The following is a 19,519-nucleotide window of genomic DNA, read 5'->3' as shown; positions in this document are numbered from 1 at the left end:
ATACAAAATTAATGCACAGAAATCTCTTGCATTCCTATACACTAAGAACGAAAGATCAGAAACAGAAATTAAGGAAACACTCCCATTTACCATTGCAACAAAAAGAATAAAATGCCTAGGAATAAACCTACCTAAGGAGACAAAAGACCTGTATGCAGAAAACTATAAGACACTGATGAAAGAAATTAAAAATTATACAAACAGATGGAGAGATGTACCATGTTATTGGATTGGAAGACTCAACATTGTGAAAATAACTATACTACCCAAAGCAAGCTACAGATTCAATGCAATCCTTATCAAACTACCAATGGCATTTTTCATAGAACTAGAACAAAAGATTTCACAATTTGTATGGAAACACAAAAGATGCCGAATAGCCAATGCAATCTTGAGAAAGAAAAACGGAGCTGGAGGAATCAGGTTCCCTGACTTCAGACTATACTACAAAGTTACAGTAAATCAAGACAATATGGTACTGGCACAAAAACAAGAAATTTAGATCAATGGAACAGGATAGAAAGCCCAGAGATAAACCCATGCACATATGGTCACCTTATTTTTGATAAAGGAGGCAAGAATATACAATGGAGAAAAGCCAGCCTCTTCCATAAGTGGTGCTGGGAAAACTGGACAGCTGCATGTAAAAGAGTGAAATTAGAACACTCCCTAACACCATACACAAAAATAAACTCAAAATGGATTAGAGACCTAAATGTAAGACCAGACACTATAAAACTCTAAGAGGAAAACATAAGCAGAACACTCTATGACATAAATCACAGCAAGATCCTTTTTGACCCACCTCCTAGATAATGGAAATAAAAACAACAATAAACAAATGGGACCTTATGAAACTTAAAAGCTTTTGCACAGCAAAGGAAAACATAAACAAGACGAAAAGACAACCCTCAGAGTGGGAGAAAATATTTGCAAATGAAGTAACTGACAAAGGATTAATCTCTAAAATTTATAAGCAGCTCATGTAGCTCAGTATCAAAAAAACAAACAATCCAATCCAAAAATGGGCAGAAGACCTAAACAGGCATTCCTCCAAGATATACAGACTGCCAACAAAGAAGATATACAGACTGCCAACAAACACATGAAAGGATGTTCAACATCATTTATCTTTAGAGAAATGCAAATCAAAACAACAATGAGGTAACACCTCACACCAGTCAGAATGGCCATCAAAAAATCTACAAACAATAAATGCTGGAGAGGGTACGGAGAAAAGGGAACCCTCTTGCACTGTTGGTGGGAATGTAAATTGGTACAGCCACTATGGAGAGCAGTATGGAGGTTCCTTAAGAAACTAAAAATAGAACTACCATACGACCCAGCCATCCCATTACTGGGCATATATCCTGAGAAAACCATAATTCAAAAAGAGTCACATACCACAATGTTCATTGCAGCTCTAGTTACAATAGCCAGGACATGGAAGCAACTTAAGTGTCTATCGACAGATGAATGGATAAAGAAGATGTGGCACATATATACAATGGAATATTACTCAGCCATACAAAGAAATGAAATTGAGTTATTTGTAGTGAGGTGGATGGACCTAGAGTCTGTCACACAGAATGAAGTAAGTCAGAAAAAGAAAAACAAATACTGTATGCTAACACATATATATGGAATCCAAAAAAAAAAAAAAAAGGTTCTGAAAAACCTAGGGGCAGGATAGGAATAAAGATGCAGACATCGATCCTTTTGTAGTTCATAAGTGTGATGACTGGGTGTTCACGCGCTTGTGTGACATGTGCCTCCTTCCAACCTTGTGGCACATTACCCGTCTGACATGAAAAAAAAAAGATGCAGACATAGAGAATGGGCTTGAGGACATGGGGAGGGGGAAGGGTAAGCTGGGACAAAGTGAGAGAGTGGCATGGACGTATATACACTAACAAATGTAAAACAGATAGCTAGTGGGAAGCAGCCACATAGCTCAGCGAGATCAGCTCGGTGCCCTGTGACCACCTAGAGGGGTGGGATAGTGAGGGTGGGAGGGAGACGCAAGAGGGAGGAGATATGGGGATATATGTATATGTACAGCTGATTCACTTTGCTATAAAGCAGAAACTAACACACCATTGTAAAGCAATTATACTCCAATAAAGATGTTAAAAAAAAGAAAAAAAGAGAAAATTTATGGAATGCTGTACTGGGATGGCTGAAGGAAATAGATACCCGTATTTCTTGGTGACAGTGTAAATTTTTTTTCCACTTTTATGGAGGGTAACCTAGTAATGTATAAGAGAGATTAAGAATATTCATAATCTTTAGCCAAATAATCCATGTCTTAGAAATACCTTCTTAAAATAATTTAAAAGAAAAAGCTTAAATGATCATAATAGTATTATTTAAACCTGAAAACAATATGAATAATACAGAAAGATGGTTAGATGATTAAACTGTCTGTGATATATTAACTTACCAGGTTATTGTGACTCTGTTAAAACAGAAACAGAAAGCCTATTTTGTGGAAAGGAGGGACTATTTAGTATGCAAAACTAGAAAAAAATTAGCTATCCATATGGAAAAAAAAGTCAGATTCCTACATCTCATACCATACTCAAAAATCAACTCCAGATGGATTAAGGTCTTAAATGACAAAAACAAAATTTTAAATTTTTAAAAGAAAATAGCTTCTCAAAAAGTTAAACATAGAACTACCACATGATCCAACAATTCCACTTTTAGGCATATACACAAAAGAACTTAAAGCAAGGACTGAAACAGATGCTGTAACACCAATGTTCATAGCACCATTATTCACAATAGCCAAAAAGTGGAAAGAACCCAACTGTTTGACAGATGAATGGATTAACAACACGTGGTATATACATACAATAAAATATTATTCAGCCTTAAAAAGGAATGAAATTCTGATACATGTTACAATATGGATGAATCTTAAAAATATTATGCTAAGTGATCAGACACAAAGGACAAATGCTGCATGATTCCACTTACATGAGGACCTAGAATAGGCAAATTCATAGCGACAGAAAGTAGAATAAAGGTTACCAGGGGCTGGGGGGCAGGGTGGGGATATATTGATTAACGGGCACAGAGTTTCTGTTTGGGATGATGAATAGTTTTGAAAATGGACAGTGGTGATGGGTTGCATTGTGAATGTACTTAATGCTACTGAATTGTACACTTAAAATGGTTAAAATGGTAAATTTTGTTATGTATATTTTACCACAATAAAAAAAAATCACTAAAAACATTAATACACATGGTGGAATCAGTGGTACAGCAGTAAAATAAAATAAAATAGCTAATTAATTTTTTCTGACTTTGGAATAGGGAAGGATTTACAATGCAAAACATATTAAGCAGAAAATAAAATACAGACTCATTTAATCATACTAAAACTAAGAACTTATGTTAGTCAAAAGGACTGTATAAAAAGTGAAAAAACAAGCTATAAACTGAGACAGTGTATGTATATACATATACACACACACAGAGAAATAGATTAGTACAAAACTACATAAATGGATGATAGGAAAATAGGTAAAAGCCATAAACAGGCACTTTGCAGCAGAAGAAAACATATATGGCCAATAAATATATGAAGGGATACTTAACCTCACTAATAAGAGAGAGGTAAGTTATACCACAAGATACCATTTTATACCCACTCGATTGGGAAAAATTAAGAAGTGTGACATTATCATGTATTGGAGAGGATGTGGAAATTTTACACATGGCAGGTGGGTACAACCACTTAGGAAAATAATTAAACACTATCTTATAAAACTGAATCTTCCCAGACCTTACGACCCAGTAATTCTACTCCTAGATGTATGCTCTAGAGCATGCATTTTCTTTTCTTTTCTTTTCTTTTTTTAATATTTATTTATTTATTTTGGCTGCACCAGGTCTTAGTTTTGGCATGCAGGATCCTTTGTTGTGGCATGTGGGTTCATAGTTGTGGCATGCGGGCTTCTTAGTTGCAGCATGTGCACTCTTAGTTGTGGTATGCATGCGGGATCTAGTTCCCCAACCAGGGATCAAACTCGGGCCCCCAGCAGTGGAAGTGCGGAGTCCTAATCACTGGACCACCAGGGAATTCCCCTAGAGCATGCATTTTCAATAGAGGTGATATCACACCCAAGGGGGTGAAATTATTCTGAGGAGAGTGGGGAATGGAAAAACAACCCAAACATACACACTCTTTTTGTGCATAAAGCATAGATATATGTTCAGTACATCAAGATATATATATTAACACATTCAGTACATCAAGATATATACATTATATCTGTGGTATTAAAATTTCATTAGAAGAACAACAACTGGGGGTGGGGGGAGTCTAAAAAAGACTCCTTAGTGAGGCAATAATGAAAAAATGGTTGAGAAACACTGCCCTAGAGATATTCTTGCACATATGCACCAGAAGACATGTATAAAAATGTTCATAGCAGCATTGTTCACAATAGCAAAAATCAGAAAATGACCCAAAGAGCCATCAAAAGAAGTAGATAAATAAACTGGTGTATTCATCAATGGATGAGGAATTAAAAGGTATAAATCCTTCACCCATCAATAAAAAGGAATGAATCAAAGCTAAATGCCACAATAGGAATTTTAGTAATACAATCACAAGTGAAGTCCCAGAAAACAACATGCAGTATAGTACTCTCTTTATATAATTTCTGTTGTAAAGCTGTAATAGTAAATAAACACTTCTAAACATCTAGTTCCACAGTACTCCCAAGTGAGGTCCTGGAACAAAGACTGCACAGACTCCTACAGGACTTCCCTGGTGGTCCAGTGGTTAAGACTCTGCGCTGCCAATGCAGGGGGCATGGGTTCAATACGTGGTGGGGGAACTAAGATCCCACATGCCACACAGTTTGGCCAAAAAAAAAAAAAAAAAAAGACTACACAGACTCCTCGATCAATGTTTTTCCAACTGCAGGTTGTCACTCAGTGGGTCCTGAAATCAATTTAGTAGGTTATGACTAACATTTTTAAAATGTTATAGAACAGAATAATCAAAATGATTGTACAGAGTAAAAGTAAAGCTTGTTTTGTGAAACTTTTTGTTTTATAAATATGTACACACACATACATACACCTGTATGCTCAAATTCTGAAATCTAAACAGCTCTGAAAGCCACTAGTTTCTTTTGTAAGTTTGGTGCAAAAATTCATGGGACAGCAAAATCTGACCTGAAATCCCATAAGCTATTTATAACCTTTGTTCTTCTCCAAAGGTTATGATATGAATAATACATTTCATTGCAGAAATATTTGATATTAAAGTGACATACAGACCATATTATCTTTTAAAGTTCAAAATATTAAATAATATCTCTGAACCTAAGAGTTTGAGGTAAGAGATTAAGAACCTATCTATGTATATAACTTTACATGTATATGTATAGTTAGTGTACATATATTGATATTATTGTACACTAAGTTGCAATGTAAAACATATTTCTGACTAGGTTGAGACAAAAAGTCTGCAAGTTACTGGTTAGGTGACATTTTTCATAGACAATGGCCGTACCTAGGCTTCATTAATTCTTATTCTACAAAACTCCCGGAAAGAGGGCTTCCCTGGTGGCACAGTGGTTGAGAGTCCACCTGCTGATGCAGGGGACACGGGTTCGTGCCCCGGTCCGGGAAGATCCCACATGCCGCGAAGCGGCTAGGCCCGTGAGCCATGGCCGCTGAGCCTGCGCGTCCGGAGCCTGTGCTCCGCAATGGGAGAGGCCACAACAGTGAGAGGCCCACGTACCGCAAAAAAAAAAAAAACTCCCGGAAAGAGACATCCCACCTTTATGACTCAGTGTTCCTGTGTATTTTATTTTAATTCCTCCCACTTTACTTTTAAGATTGTTTCTTGTTCTGAGGAAGCAGATATTGGTCATCATTTACAGGTGACCTTTAAACTGAACACAATGTCTGAAGTTTACATCATTCCTAAATCTCATAAAGAATAAAAAAAAGTCACCCTAACCATTGAAGGGGGGTTGAAAGGGCCATTTCACAGCCTTACCTTCAGCAAGTTTAGGACTTTCTTGCCAAGATCCAGCTCAAAGTTGGCATAATTAGAACCGCACATGTCATAGATAAACACCAGTCCATTCCTCTGAGTTTCAAAGCTGTAAAGCAACCATTGAATGAAAACATTTATAAGTAATAAGATGGATGAGGTAAATTGAAAACCTGGGTCAAAACAAAGACACAGAGAATGTGGGACACATCTGGGACTGAAATAATTGCCTTCCTGAACTGGCCTGAACTTTTGTGACTGGCCTTACAAGAAGAATTTATAATAAGAAATATATTTGGTCTTTGACCCTGTTTCCTGGCAAACTTCCTAAAACTTAGAATTTCCAGGAGTGCGAGGAAGGCATCCATTGCTATATTAATGAGGTGACTTTTAGAATGCCCTTAGATCATCTAAGGATGGGGGCTGGTTGCCAGAGGAACCAACCACATGACTAGAAAGGGTTGGGAGTTGGGACTTCCAGTCCCATTCCCCCCAGACACACTCAGGAAGGGTTGTGGGGCTGGAGATTGAGCTCAGTCACCAATGGCCAATGATTTAATCAATCATGCCTTGTAATGAATGAAGCCTCCACAAAATACCAAAAGGATGAGATTTGGAGAATTTCCACGTTGATGAACTTGGAAATTGGTAACCTATTAAAGTATAACATTTGAGTCTGTGAACCGTTCTAGCAAATTAATCGAACCCAAGGAGGGGGCATTGGAACCTCTGATCTATGGTCAGAAGCAGAGGTGACAACCTGGACTTGCCACTGGAGTCTGAAGGGGGCAGGGGACAGTCTTTTAGGACTGAGCCTTTAACCTGTGTGATCTGAGGCTATCTCCAGGTACATAGTGTCAGAGTTGAAATGAACTGCAGAACACCCAGTTTATGGGGGAGAATTGCTTGGTGGTATGGAGGGAATACCCCACATGTTGGAATTGGAATTATACTTATTGATGCATATTTATCCAGATTCATCAAGTACCAAACTCACAGGCTGAGAATGTTCCAGAGCATCTAGGTTATCAAAGTTTGAACTGTTTCCTCCTATATCTCTGAATCTGCCTATCCAAATTCTATACCATTCTATGTTCAACTCTAAAGCTTCCTCTTCTATGAAGGTGCCCCTGATAATTGTCACCAAATGTACTACCATCCTTCACCCACTTGAAGCCCCATAAATCTTTCTGTGGATTTTTCTTGTGGCTCTTAATGTACTCCCACCTTGTGTAGCCATCTGAGTCTCTCCTAGAGGGCCCAAACAAAAGTTTACCTCATAACCCTCAACAGTCCCCAGCACAGTCCTTGCAAACAGATACATAATAAATGGTCACAGATTTTTAATTCAGTGGGCTACAGCCCATCACTAAAAAAATACTTTAGGCCCATAGAAAACTGTAAAGCAAAATTCTAAGCTCAATGATGGTGTATCTGTCTCTTATGACTTTAATGGAGGAAGAGAATAAACCCACAAATGGCCTTTGGAAGGCATGTTAAAAAGTAGATTAAGAGGTGGTGAGCCTATTCCCAGATTGAGGTTAGGAACATGTGAAGATACAAAAAGTATTACTCAATCCCATCTTCTTAATTCCTAAAGATTTCTCAAAGCTGCACTCTTCCACCAAGCCCGATCCTTACTGCTCCTGATCTGCACACCTAAATCGTTGTTCAGAATAAATTATTTGATTGGACTACTCACTGATGATAGCAACAGTGTTCACATTTATTTACAATTGAGAAAACTTTTTGACACAAAACACATTCTTGAAATCAGAAGTCTCAATGTTATTTTGTATCTGTATTTTTTTTTTGCATCACCTCCTGGAAGCCTCCGTATCTTCATCCTTTCAACAGAATACAAGGCGGAAGCACCTACCCATGAAGCAGCATTTCAAAAATCTCTTAAGTAGGGCTTCCCTGGTGGCGCAGTGGTTAAGAATCGCCTGCCAATGCAAGGGACAAGGGTTCAAGCCCTGGTCCGGGAAGTTCCCACATGCCGCGGAGTAATGAAGCCCGTGCGCCACAACTACTGAGTCTGCGCTCTAGAGCCCGCGAGCCACAACTACGGACGCCCGCATGCCTAGAGTCTGTGCTCCGCAACAAGAGAAGCCAACGCAATGAGAAGCCCACGTACCGCAACGAAGAGTATCCACCACTCTCCGCAACTAGAGAAAGCCCGCATGCAGCAAGGAAAACCCAATGCAGCCAAAAATAAATTAATTAATTTAAAAAATCTCTGAAGTAGACCCAAGTTTCTCCAGCAGACTTAATTTCAAATGGCCCTTAACATGATAAAGTGAGTGCTAAATCTTGTCTCCTTTTTTCATGACCCCAGAGAGACTGATTCACCAAGATCAAAGATTCTGTTCAATGAGTGGCACAGTCATTGAGTAGACTATCCAGATCTAGAGACTTCCCTTTTCTCCACAAGCTCAACAGGGGCCAAACTCAAAGAATTACAGGTTTTCCCCTCACAGCTCCAGCCTGCGGCAGGACACTAAAACAAAGAGAAGTCAGTGCCAGGGGAAATAGAATTTAATAAAAAGAAGCTATGGTGCATAATGATGCAGGTTCTATATTCATAGACCTGAAATTGCTCATCCTTTGAAGGCACATGAAATAAATACAAATGCAATAGCATTTTCACTTTTCTGGGTACAGAAGATGAGGTTTACAATAATAGCGCTAGTTCCCTACTAAGAATAATTGCTTCCCTACCCTATTGAGTTTGATTCCCGAGCTAGGATGTTACTGGGAACACCAAGATTACCACAGTCCCTGACATTTGTTTCAAAATAATCTAGGGTAAAGGGGTGGGTGAGGGGCTTTCAATGAAACAAGATTGGTTACAGATCACTTTGAAGAAGATGAATGAAAGGCATGTGAAAGTTGATGACACCACTTCCTCTCCACCATGGAGATTTGGGAATTTCCCATTATATAATGTTGAAAAGAAGGTTCCCTGCCCTCCTGGAGCTTACCATCTACCGGTAGATGAAAAAAACATTCATATAAGACAAATGACATCAATAAGGCCATGTATAATTAAATATGAAATGATTGGTATTAATAATAACTGCGATTAAAGTCAAAGTAAAAAGAATTTTATGACAAGTTGGAGTGGTGAGGGAACCAGTCACAGAAGTTGGGCCTTAAAGAAAGGGGAAGATTAAGTGAAGAGGAAGGGTTTCCTCCTCTTCCATTCTGGTTCACGGTAACAAAGGAAAACAAGAACTTCTATTCATTAGTAAGAATATTTCATTCAGAAAAAAAAAGGGTTCACACTGGGCTTCCCTGGTGGCGCAGTGGTTGAGAGTCCGCCTGCCGATGCAGGGGACGCAGGTTCGTGCCCCGGTCCAGGAAGATCCCACATGCCGCGGAGCGGCTAGGCCCGTGAGCCATGGCCGCTGAGCCTGCGCATCCGGAGCCTGTGCTCCGCAACGGGAGAGACCACAACAGTGAGAGGCCCGCGTACCACAAAAAAAAAAAAAAAAAAAAAAAAGGTTCACATTTACTTACCTTACATGCACCCTCTGAATAATGAGGAGTCACTGAGGGTTTTTAAGAAAGGAATGGACATCACGAGAACAAAGTTTTAATTACATTTACCTGTGTGGTATTCCTATGGGATTCAATACTCACACTAGAAAAAGCAAGCTTTGGCCACTGTCATGCCTACACAAGAGCTCCGACTCTCTAAGCTGCTCAAAGAGGAAGGCAATGCTAAATTTTCTGGTAAAAGAGCCTTCCATTCATTCCCGAGCTAAAGAAACATTTCAAAGGGAACTATACTCTAGAAATTATGCCTGAAGACCAAGCATAAGAAAGAAGAACTGAGAAATTCCACATTTCTGACTGGCTGCTGACCGCTGGCCCTCTCTCCTTAGTAACTTCTCTTTTTCAGAATAATGCTGTGTGTGTGGTTTGGATATATCTCTCACCGAACACCACCAGCAGAAGCTAAGTATATGAAAGTATTAACATTAACAAGGCAGCAACAAGTGAACTAGACAGAGAGCCCCGCTTCAGACAATCCTTTGGCTATTCCCATCCTCTAAGTCCAGAAGTATGACTGAAGTGCACAGTTGTCTCTCACTATCTCTGGTCTTAGCCCTCGATATATCACATCTAACCCAGAGGACCAGCCAATGACATTGAGAGCAATAACAAACTGTAAATGGCAAGCACCAGGGAAAAAAGAAAGTAAAAGTGGAAGACAACATAGTAGGGTACAAATAGCTCTGACCAAGAGTGAAGAAACCAGGACCTTAGACCAGCTGGATCAATATGTGATGACTGTAAAAGAGCCACAAAACTTCTTGGGGCTTCAGTTTCTCTGTCTATAGAACAGTGATGATACTACTTACGTAAGAGCAGGGAGGGAGACATGACCTGAGTTGGTTCTTTTGGCTTATGCACCTATTTATAAAAATGATTTTGCTTAACTTATACTCTTGGACTCCTCTCTCCTGAATGTTGAGTCTCAAAATCCTCTGCATTATTCCTGTTTTACAGACAAAGAAACTGAGGTCCCACAGGGTCTTCAACATCAGGGGAGATTGATCGGAAAGAACCAGCACAGGTCATCTCACCTTCACTCCCTTTCAATAACGTCATTCTCAATACACTAAGAATTGCTAGTTAACTAGCTTTCTCAGCTTCTGTTACCCTGAAATACAGCCAAGCAGGTCAAGATGCAGAATACCCATCATCTGCATAGTACCTGGAAACATGCCAAGCCCTAAAGACATGGAATGTTTTCCATTCATAGCACTGCCCAGGGCACATTCTAGGAGCATAGTGAATGCACTGCTGAGTTTAATCAAATCAAACAGTGTCACTTTCCCATCTGGATGCAGAACACCCAAAAGATAATTTCCATGCTCACCTATCCACAGCTCTGTCTAGCAAGTAAAACAGAGCCTGAAGTACCACATGTTGGACTGACTTGTGGGGATGATGTAATCTGGCAGTGAAGAGGGCAATGGAGGCTCCTGTTGGGTCCCGAACATTCTAGAGCAAACAAAACAAGAAATATTTAGAAATCAAATAGAAAATCACAGAAATCACGAAGCCCTCTTATCCTGCACAAAGGTTTGTTATGAAGAGAACAGATGCTGATAATACTTCTCTGACTTGCATCAATTGCTCCAGAAAAGGAAGAAAGCTTTTTATCATCCCATGTCTGATTCTCAGCACCCCCTGGATTCCTTCCCCCTGTGGTAGGAAAAAACCACATTCTCTTAACTCTTCAATTACAGAGAAATTAAACAATGGTCTACACTGGCTGCCTAGCTAATTTTCCCAGGCAGGATAGCAAAGAAATAAGCAACAGGAGAAATCCATAGAATATAACAATGGTTTCTATACTCTGCCTTAAAAGTACTGCTGGATAGTTACTGGAAAGGCTGTGGTCTCTAAGTGGAGAGAGCTTGCATTAAATAAGGAAGGATGGACCTCTGACACATTTTATACCCATCCCAAAGGCCTTAACTAACCTTAATGGACCAGTGAAGAAACTTTTCTAAATGTACTGTACAACTGATTTTCAATTATTTCAATTATTACTGGAATAATTTTATGCCAAACTTCACATCTGCTCTCCACTGTTGAGACTCTCTGATTCAGGATAAGATATCTAGGAACAAAGTCCAAAGAGAACAGCTACACAAGAAAATAACAAGATACTACAAGAGGGGTTCATTAATACTCACTAAGATGGTGAATTTTCCACTAAGGATCTCAGAACGGAGAGGTTCCTCATGAGGTTTCAGCTTCACAATGCCCTCCTTCCTTCGTGTTTCCTGAAAATAAAAAAAGCAAGATGAATTAATATAAAAATACTGTACACCCATGACAGCTTTATGTAACCACCAAATCTCAGAGATAAGGGATTTTGGAAATCAGCTTACTGAATCATGAATTCCTTTGTAACCCCCCTCTAGGCCAACTGAGTGTTGTCAGAATTCTTGTCCAATGCCAGCTTATCAGCCCCTTCGGGCTTAGGTTTTTTCTTTGAATCAGTGAGAATCCTAACCCTGAAGACCAACCACTATATATCAATCATTACAGTGCAAGGTCAAAGCTCTTAAACATGCAGCAGCACTGATATTAAAATATGCACCCCAAACTGTCTGGAAACAGATATCCTAACACATCCTCCAGGCTTAGGCCTCTCCTGTCTTAAATAGGAGCCATCCCTCCCCTCAATATACTCTCCAACAACAGCTACCATGACCTCATTTTAATTCATCTTCACAGCCAGATTCTTTAAACTCATCCTCAGTTCCCTCACACTCATTCCACTGCACTCTCGTTTCCTCCCAAACTAACTATACCATCCAGAGCTCCTGCTCAATCCAATGGGCATTTTCAGTCCTCCTTCTACATGACAAGGGTGACTACTCACATTCTCTTTTTCCTGAGACATTCTCTATTTTTGACTAAAAAAAAAAAAATACTCTCTTGGTTTTTCTATTTCTTCAGCTACTCCTTCTAAGTCTCTTGTGGGCTTTTTTTCATTCATTTGTTCACTCATTTCACTCACTGACTCATTCATTCATTCTGTCAGTATTTGTTGAGCAACTATTATGTGCCAGGCACTCAGCTAAGTGCTAAGAACACTCTGGTGAATAAAACAAACTAGGCCTTTGTTTATATTCTTCCCCAATTCATCCCTAAAATCAAATTCAAACGCCTTCAGAGGCAAGGCAGCAAGTGAAGACAGTATGAGTGCTGGAGTCACAGGAGAGTGCATGCCTTACATAAAGCATTCAAACTTAACTTTAAAAAACAACACTGGACCAAAGAAAGCAAAAGGTCTGAAATGAAGTTCTGCCCTACACATCTCCCTATTCCTCACACTCTCCCAGGATGACCTCACCCATTCTCATGGCTCCAATATTCACCTCCAATATTCTACTTTGGTCACTCTGAAATCACTACTTCCAGTCCAGCCTTCTTTTCCCAACCCTAGACTCACATCCCAACTGCTTAGAGGACATGTCTATTTGGATATCCCATTGGCACTTCAACCTTAACACGGCCAAACTGAACTCATGACCTACTCTCTCCACGTACCTGTACCCATTCAGTGTCTCTTAATTAGTGAATGCCACCACCATTTACCACCCTGCCACCCAAGTCAGAGACCTGGAATTCTCCACTTCCCTTGCCTCACACTAGTTTAATAAGCAACTCTGTCCTATCAATTTTACTTCTAGAATCTGACCACTTTTTCTCTATCTCCCTGACACTACATTTAATGACACCACAATCATCTCTCTCCTAGTAAGTACAACAGCCTTATAATTGGTCTGTCTCCAGTATAGCCCTTCTGGTCCATCCTCTAAATCACAGTGAAAATAATCTTTCAGAAAGCAAATCTGATCAAGGCATTCTGTTGTTTATACCTTCAATGAATTTCTCTGCCCTTAAGAAAAAGCAGATACTCTCTGATCTGGCCTTGTTTACCTGCTGCTCAATCTCTTGCCATGCCCCCTTCTCGCACTCAGCATTTCTGATCAGCTCAATTTGTCTCCTGCCACTAGGCATCTGAACTTGCTGTTCTCTCTGCCATACTCCCCTACTGTCTGATTCCTACTCATTCTTCTACTCTTAATTTAGAAGTCATTTCCTTCAGGAAAGCTTCCTTGACCCTCTTAATTAAATGTGCTTTCCACAGAACCCAGTACTGTCGTATCATAACATTTCTGTAATTGTTTATTTACTCTCTTTCTAAACAGTAATCTCTGCACTGGGAACATAGTAGATATACAATAAATATCTGTTGAATAAATGAATGAATATTGAACAAGATGACCCACAAAATGGGTGTACGTGAGCTTTAGTTTTAAGCTCTTAAATTAATCCTAGTGCCTCTTATCTCAGTCTTTTTTTTTTTTTTTAAATTTATTTAGGGAGCTTCTAAGTATCTTCAGAAGGATTTTCTCACTCCAAGGTAGGGCTCTTAGATACCGATCCACTTTTTTTTAATGGGAGTGGGGAGAACCACTGTTTGTGTAGACTGTGGCAGAAACAACAGCAACATAGAGAACCCAGGTGCCACATGGCAGGTCCATCCCTGAGGTACATACTCTGTAGGAGTGAAACAACTCTATGGCACGGAGCACATCAAACTTCCGGGCCATGAGGAACTTGACGGCCACATTCCAAGAGAGGGGGGAAACGTTGTACTGAACTGTCCACTTGTTAATCTCTTCAAGAAACTGCTTGGTGGCCTGTTTGACAAAGAAAGTAAAGATAGTTATTAGAGAATATATTTACAGAAACAAAAAAATAAGCAAGAAAAAAAATAAACTTTCCCCAAGCAAGTTTGAACCCAAAGTTTACTAGACGGAACAGGGAAAACAAAAGTTGGAAACAGATCTGAAACCAGAAATTGTTAAATTTCATACAACTCAATGAGGCCAGAAGCCAGAGCCAGGTACAGAGAGCAGGGCTTAGCACAGGAATGTATGAAGAAATATAATGAGGGGAAGATCAAGGCTCCCAAATATGATGCAAATTACTGGCCCCAAAGCAAAAAAAAAAAAAAAAAAAAACCCAGCAGAGTTTGTTTTTTGTTGTTGTTGTTTTTTAAAGCTAAAAAAAAAAAGTGGATGGGCCCTCTGAAGAGTTATTGCCTAACGCACAGTGTAGTATAGCAGTCTCAGCTGCTGTTTTGGCCCCGTGAGCCAGTCACACAAAGTAAAACAATCAGAAAATGGTTTTAGTTCTGAAATTAGCAATACTGTTGAGAGCAGCAAAATGATTAGAAGAATTTAACAAATGTAAAGGCCAACTGCTCTTCGCACTGACTGACCCACAGGACCTCTCTGTGCTTCATATGGCAGCCCCCAAAACTGGACACCAGTGCCCAGAGGGTCATTAACAGCTCCTCCGGATAGTGGTTTGGGAGAGGGGTGTGAGGGTAGAGAACCTACTACTGGGGGAGGAGTGGGAATTTTCATTTTTACTGTTTAATCCCAAGCTGACAAGATGCCTATTTCCATAATTATTCCTATCTCTTGATTAATCCATGCTCTTTTATACTCTCTCACCCTATTTCTCCTTACATTTTAACCAGTCTCCGCTCTAACCAAACCACCCTTCTGTTTCTTCATTTTAGAATAGGATTTTTTTGCATGCATTTTCTAAATTGCTAAACGTTTTCTGCACGGCTATTTTTTCCCTTCCAATCAGAGACGTTTCTCACTTATTGGTCCAAAATGTGATCAACTTGATGAGAATTCTGAAATTTAATTGATCAACCAACCAACCCCTCAGTTAAGATGTATTTATTAAACTATTGTGGGGACTTCCCTGGTGGTCCAGTCAGTAGGACTCTGCGTTCCCAATGCAGAGGGCCTGGGTTCGATGCCTGGTCAGAGAACTAGATCCCACGTGCATGCCACAACTAAGAGTCCACATGCCGCAATGAAGATCCCGCCTGTCGCAATGAAGATCCGGCGCAGCCAAAATAAATAAATATTTTTAAAAAAATAAACTATTGTGTATTTAACTATTTGTTAATATCTGTGCTACATATAAGGAATACAAAAATGAGGTTTGTTTCAAGAGGTGTAAGATCAACCTACTATGTGACCGTGGTCTCTAATATTTCTTTACTTTTTAAAAATATTTGTTTATTTATTTATTTTGGCTGCACCGGGTCTTAGTTGCAGTACACGGGATCTTTTTTCGTTGTGGTATGTGGGATCTTTTTTTAGTTGTGGCATGGGGGCTTCTCAGTTGCAGCACATGAACTCTTAGTTGTGGCATGCGAACTCTTAGTTGCGGCATGCATGCGGGATCTAGTTCCCCGACCAGGGATTGAACCCAGGCCCCCTGTATTGGGAGCAGGGAGTCTTACCCACTGAACCACCAGGGAAGTCCCAGTCTCTAATTTTTCAATTCAAAAACAGGAGAGAGGACTTCCCTGGTGGTCCACTGGTTAAGACTCCACGCTTCCACTGCAGGGGGCATGGGTTTGATCCCTGGTCTGGGAAGTTCCACATGCCACATGGTGTGGCCAAAAAAAAAAAAAAAACAGGGGAGAAAGGGTAACAGGAATGACCTACTTCAGAGTCTTGGCAACAAGTCCTACCTTGCAAATACAATCCAAATTGCTACATACGTGTTTAAATAACTAGCAAACTAGAATCCCAGGAGGGTCAGCAGTACCTCATATAACAGAGCACCTGATTCATTCCCCCAATTTCTAGGAAAGGATAAAGGCACTTTACAAACCAGGGTAAAATCTAAGAGGCCTGGGGCTGCACCTGAGCTTTAGAACCCTCCAACTGAGGCAACATACCTCACATCAACTGGAAAAGGAGAGAACCAGCAAAACTAATCAGGCAAAGTGCATAAAGAGAGCCAAGAAATAAAGGCTATGAAGAAAAGCTTTCAGACGATCACTTTGGCCCAGAACCAGTTACAGTCAGACCAGAGAAATGAGTCCCAGAGAAGACAACAGGACAAACTTAGAATGCTCCACCAGAAAACAGTTGGAGTTGCCTCTGTGGGGTGAGTGGCCAGCATCAGAATGAGGAAAGACGGAAGGGAAAAGAAGCCGGCACAGAAAGATCCCAGAAACAAAAGTGCGGCAAGTCCGGAAGGTCCTAGGAGATTTTGTAAAGGCTATTTGTTTAATTAACATATCATCTTCTCAAGCCAGCTCTCTCCTGGGCATCTCTGAAGCTGCCTGTAGAGTAAAACACCAGAATAACAGAATATCTTTTTCCCCTTTTTCTAATAAAAACAATCAAAAGACAAAACAATATGCAGGTGGGAGGGGGAAATATAGTTAAATGACCAGGAGGTGATATGAAATCCAACTATTAAGATGATTTTTCATTTCTCATAAATAAGCCACACCCCAACAAGAGTCACACAGGTTTCACACACTTCCTTCCAGGTACATATTGGCTTCCTTCTCATTAAACTCAGTTCCTTCAAGGTTCTTAATGTCCTGTAGCTCCCAAGAGCTGCTGCCTTGAGCTGACCTCTGTCCCCCGCTGGTCAGGATGTTGTTCTTGGCTTTAAGCATGGGAACAATTCCTCCAGATTTGGCAGGACTAGGCCTTGCATGAAGAGAGTCCAGTGTACTATAAACAGTGATGTGATATTTACGGATACAAATACACTCATATCGCCTGCTATGTTCAGCCTCATTCTCTCTCTCCTGCATGCCCATTCCTCTGGTCAAAGAGATGAGCCTCTTAGACAAGCTAGAAAGATGGTCTCATCTTCCACAGCCCCTCTCTAAACAGTTCATCAGGTCTCTCCCTCCGTCTACACAAGGGTTTGGCACAGCCACGAAGTACAGACCAATTTGTGGTTCTGTTTGTTACCAGAAAAACAAGCCCCAGATATTTTAATGAGCGATACACTCTTCAGAAGGGATCACTGAAATTCCTGAAATTAATATTCAGTGTATTTCCTGGTGAAAGAAAGAATGAGCCAAATGGTTAAGTCACAGCTTACAAAATACTTCAGATCAAGGTGAATAATTTGAAGCTATCTAGGCTTATGAGTAATCACAAGTTGTTCACACCTGGCAACAAAGGCGTGGTCACAGTTCAAACAGCTTTGGTCTTCCTTTGGGAAAAGGTCCGAACTGATGTACAGAAAAACTAACATTATCACTTACAACCCTTCTCAACCAGCTTGTTAGGTATGGGTAAGATTTGTTACAGCATAGTCAAAGCTTACTGTAATTACATACTTCTCCCACAATCATGTTTAAATTGATAAAAACAAGTTTCTTGACTAAGAAACCAGAGAACCACTATAAAATGGCTGAGAAATCTGTCAGTTAAGTGATTACACCCTGGACACTATCTACTGGTGTTGTATGGTATAGGAGAGAATAAAACCAACAACATAATCTTCATGTTATATTAAGCTCCCAAGAGCAGCTATAATTTTCAGATGAACTCTAGGCAAGGGGCCAGCAACCCAAAAGGTCCAGAAGAATGGGCTGGCACCCTTGGTTCCACAGTTAGTACCTAAAATTCTGTATTCCAAGACAATGTGGGCAAGAGTGAAACCTATTCTTGAAATAAAGTCCTGGGATGTCAGCCATCTAACCACCAAGAAACAAGTCTAGCAGTGTAGTGGGTTTGGGAGTCAGAAAGAACCCATCCTCTCACTCACTCCTGTATGATCTGGGCAAGTCACTTAACCTCTCTGAGCCTCTATTTCTTCATGAAAAGATAAGGCTTGAACAAGACAACAGATAAGAAGCATTCACCACACTACCTGGCACTTGGTAGGCAGTCTCTGAATGGATGTTCATTCTTTCTTCTTTTTTTTTTTAAAATTTATTTATTTTTGGCTGCATTGGGTCTTCGTTGCTGTTCGCGGGCTTTCTCTAGTTGCAGAGAGAGGTGGCTACTCTTTGTTGAGGTGCGTGGGCTTCTCATTGCAGTGGCTTCTCTTGTTGCAGAGCACGGGCTCTAGGCGCACAGGCTTCAGTAGTTGTGGCTCGCGCGCTCTAGAGCACAGGCTCAGTAGTTGTGGCGCACAGGCTTTGTTGCTCCACAGCATGTGGGATCTTCCCGGGCCAGGGCTCGAACCCATGTCCCCTGCATTGGCAGGTGGATTCTTAACCACTGCGCCACCAGGGAAGCCCATTCTCTTTTTTTCTTAACTCCAGTCATTTCACACTAAAACTTCTTTCAACAGAGAGTTCCTCAAAATCAAGTGACCTTTGTTGTTTCTCTTTAGCCTGTAGCAATTCAATCTCTCTAATCCATTTTATCCAAAAGCATAAATTTAAATTAGAAACTTCCAGTATGTGTTAAACTGTAATACAAAAGTCTCTAAAGAATCAACTTATCCTCATTCAGGGCTCTGTGGCAACATAGGAAAAGCTAGGTCCAGAAGTATTTATACCCCATAGCACAGGGAGATCAGCTTGGTGCTTTGTGACCGCCTGGAGGGGTGGGATAGGCAGGGTGGGAGGGAGGGAGATGCAAGAGGGAAGAGATATGGGAACATATGTATACGTATAACTGATTCACTTTGTTATAAAGCAGAAACTAACACACCATCGTAAAGCAATTATACTCCAATAAAGATATAAAAACAAACAAACAAACAAAAAGAAGTATTTATACCCTTGCTCCCAACTCTCAATGCTTTTGTCCCTACACTGGCAGCTCTGGAGATTAACACTGCCATCCTGAGCACTAATCCTTTTTAACAGCATCAAACTGACTTGAGAGTATTTCTCATCATAATAAAGGAACAATTTTGCTCAGGACAAACACCATGCAAAAAATGCAATCAGTCACCCTGCACTGAATACCTAAATAAGGAAAGTGATTCAATATAAGAGTCAGTGTCTGCCTTTTAACAAATGTGAGGTTACCTCCGTATTTCAGCAAATATGCCATTTCCCCATTAATTTCAGTGACAGATGCATTAGTAAATTACCTTCCTCTTATGCCTGTTTTCCCACCTTTCCTTCATTGTGAATTT

The 19,519-nt window shown here is 40.2% G+C and overlaps 1 protein-coding gene across 1 annotated transcript in view; it reads right to left on the bottom strand.

Annotated features, from left to right (window-relative positions):
- Positions 1-19,519, bottom strand: part of PTPN9 (protein tyrosine phosphatase non-receptor type 9) — an 81,425-nt gene that overhangs the window by 31,925 nt on the left and 29,981 nt on the right. Inside the window, exons 2-5 of the mRNA XM_079910914.1 lie at positions 14,125-14,268; positions 11,743-11,832; positions 10,917-11,041; positions 6,029-6,134 (exon numbers count right to left, since the gene is read on the bottom strand). Coding sequence (XP_079767040.1) covers positions 6,029-6,134; positions 10,917-11,041; positions 11,743-11,832; positions 14,125-14,268 — 465 coding nt within the window. The remainder of the gene's footprint in view (positions 1-6,028; positions 6,135-10,916; positions 11,042-11,742; positions 11,833-14,124; positions 14,269-19,519) is intronic.

The sequence above is a fragment of the Stenella coeruleoalba genome (genome assembly GCF_951394435.1).
Source record: "Stenella coeruleoalba genome assembly, chromosome: 2".
NCBI classification, from domain to species: Eukaryota; Metazoa; Chordata; class Mammalia; order Artiodactyla; family Delphinidae; genus Stenella; species Stenella coeruleoalba.
Note: the sequence above shows the minus strand (reverse complement) of the source record. Positions and strands in the feature narration are given on the sequence as shown.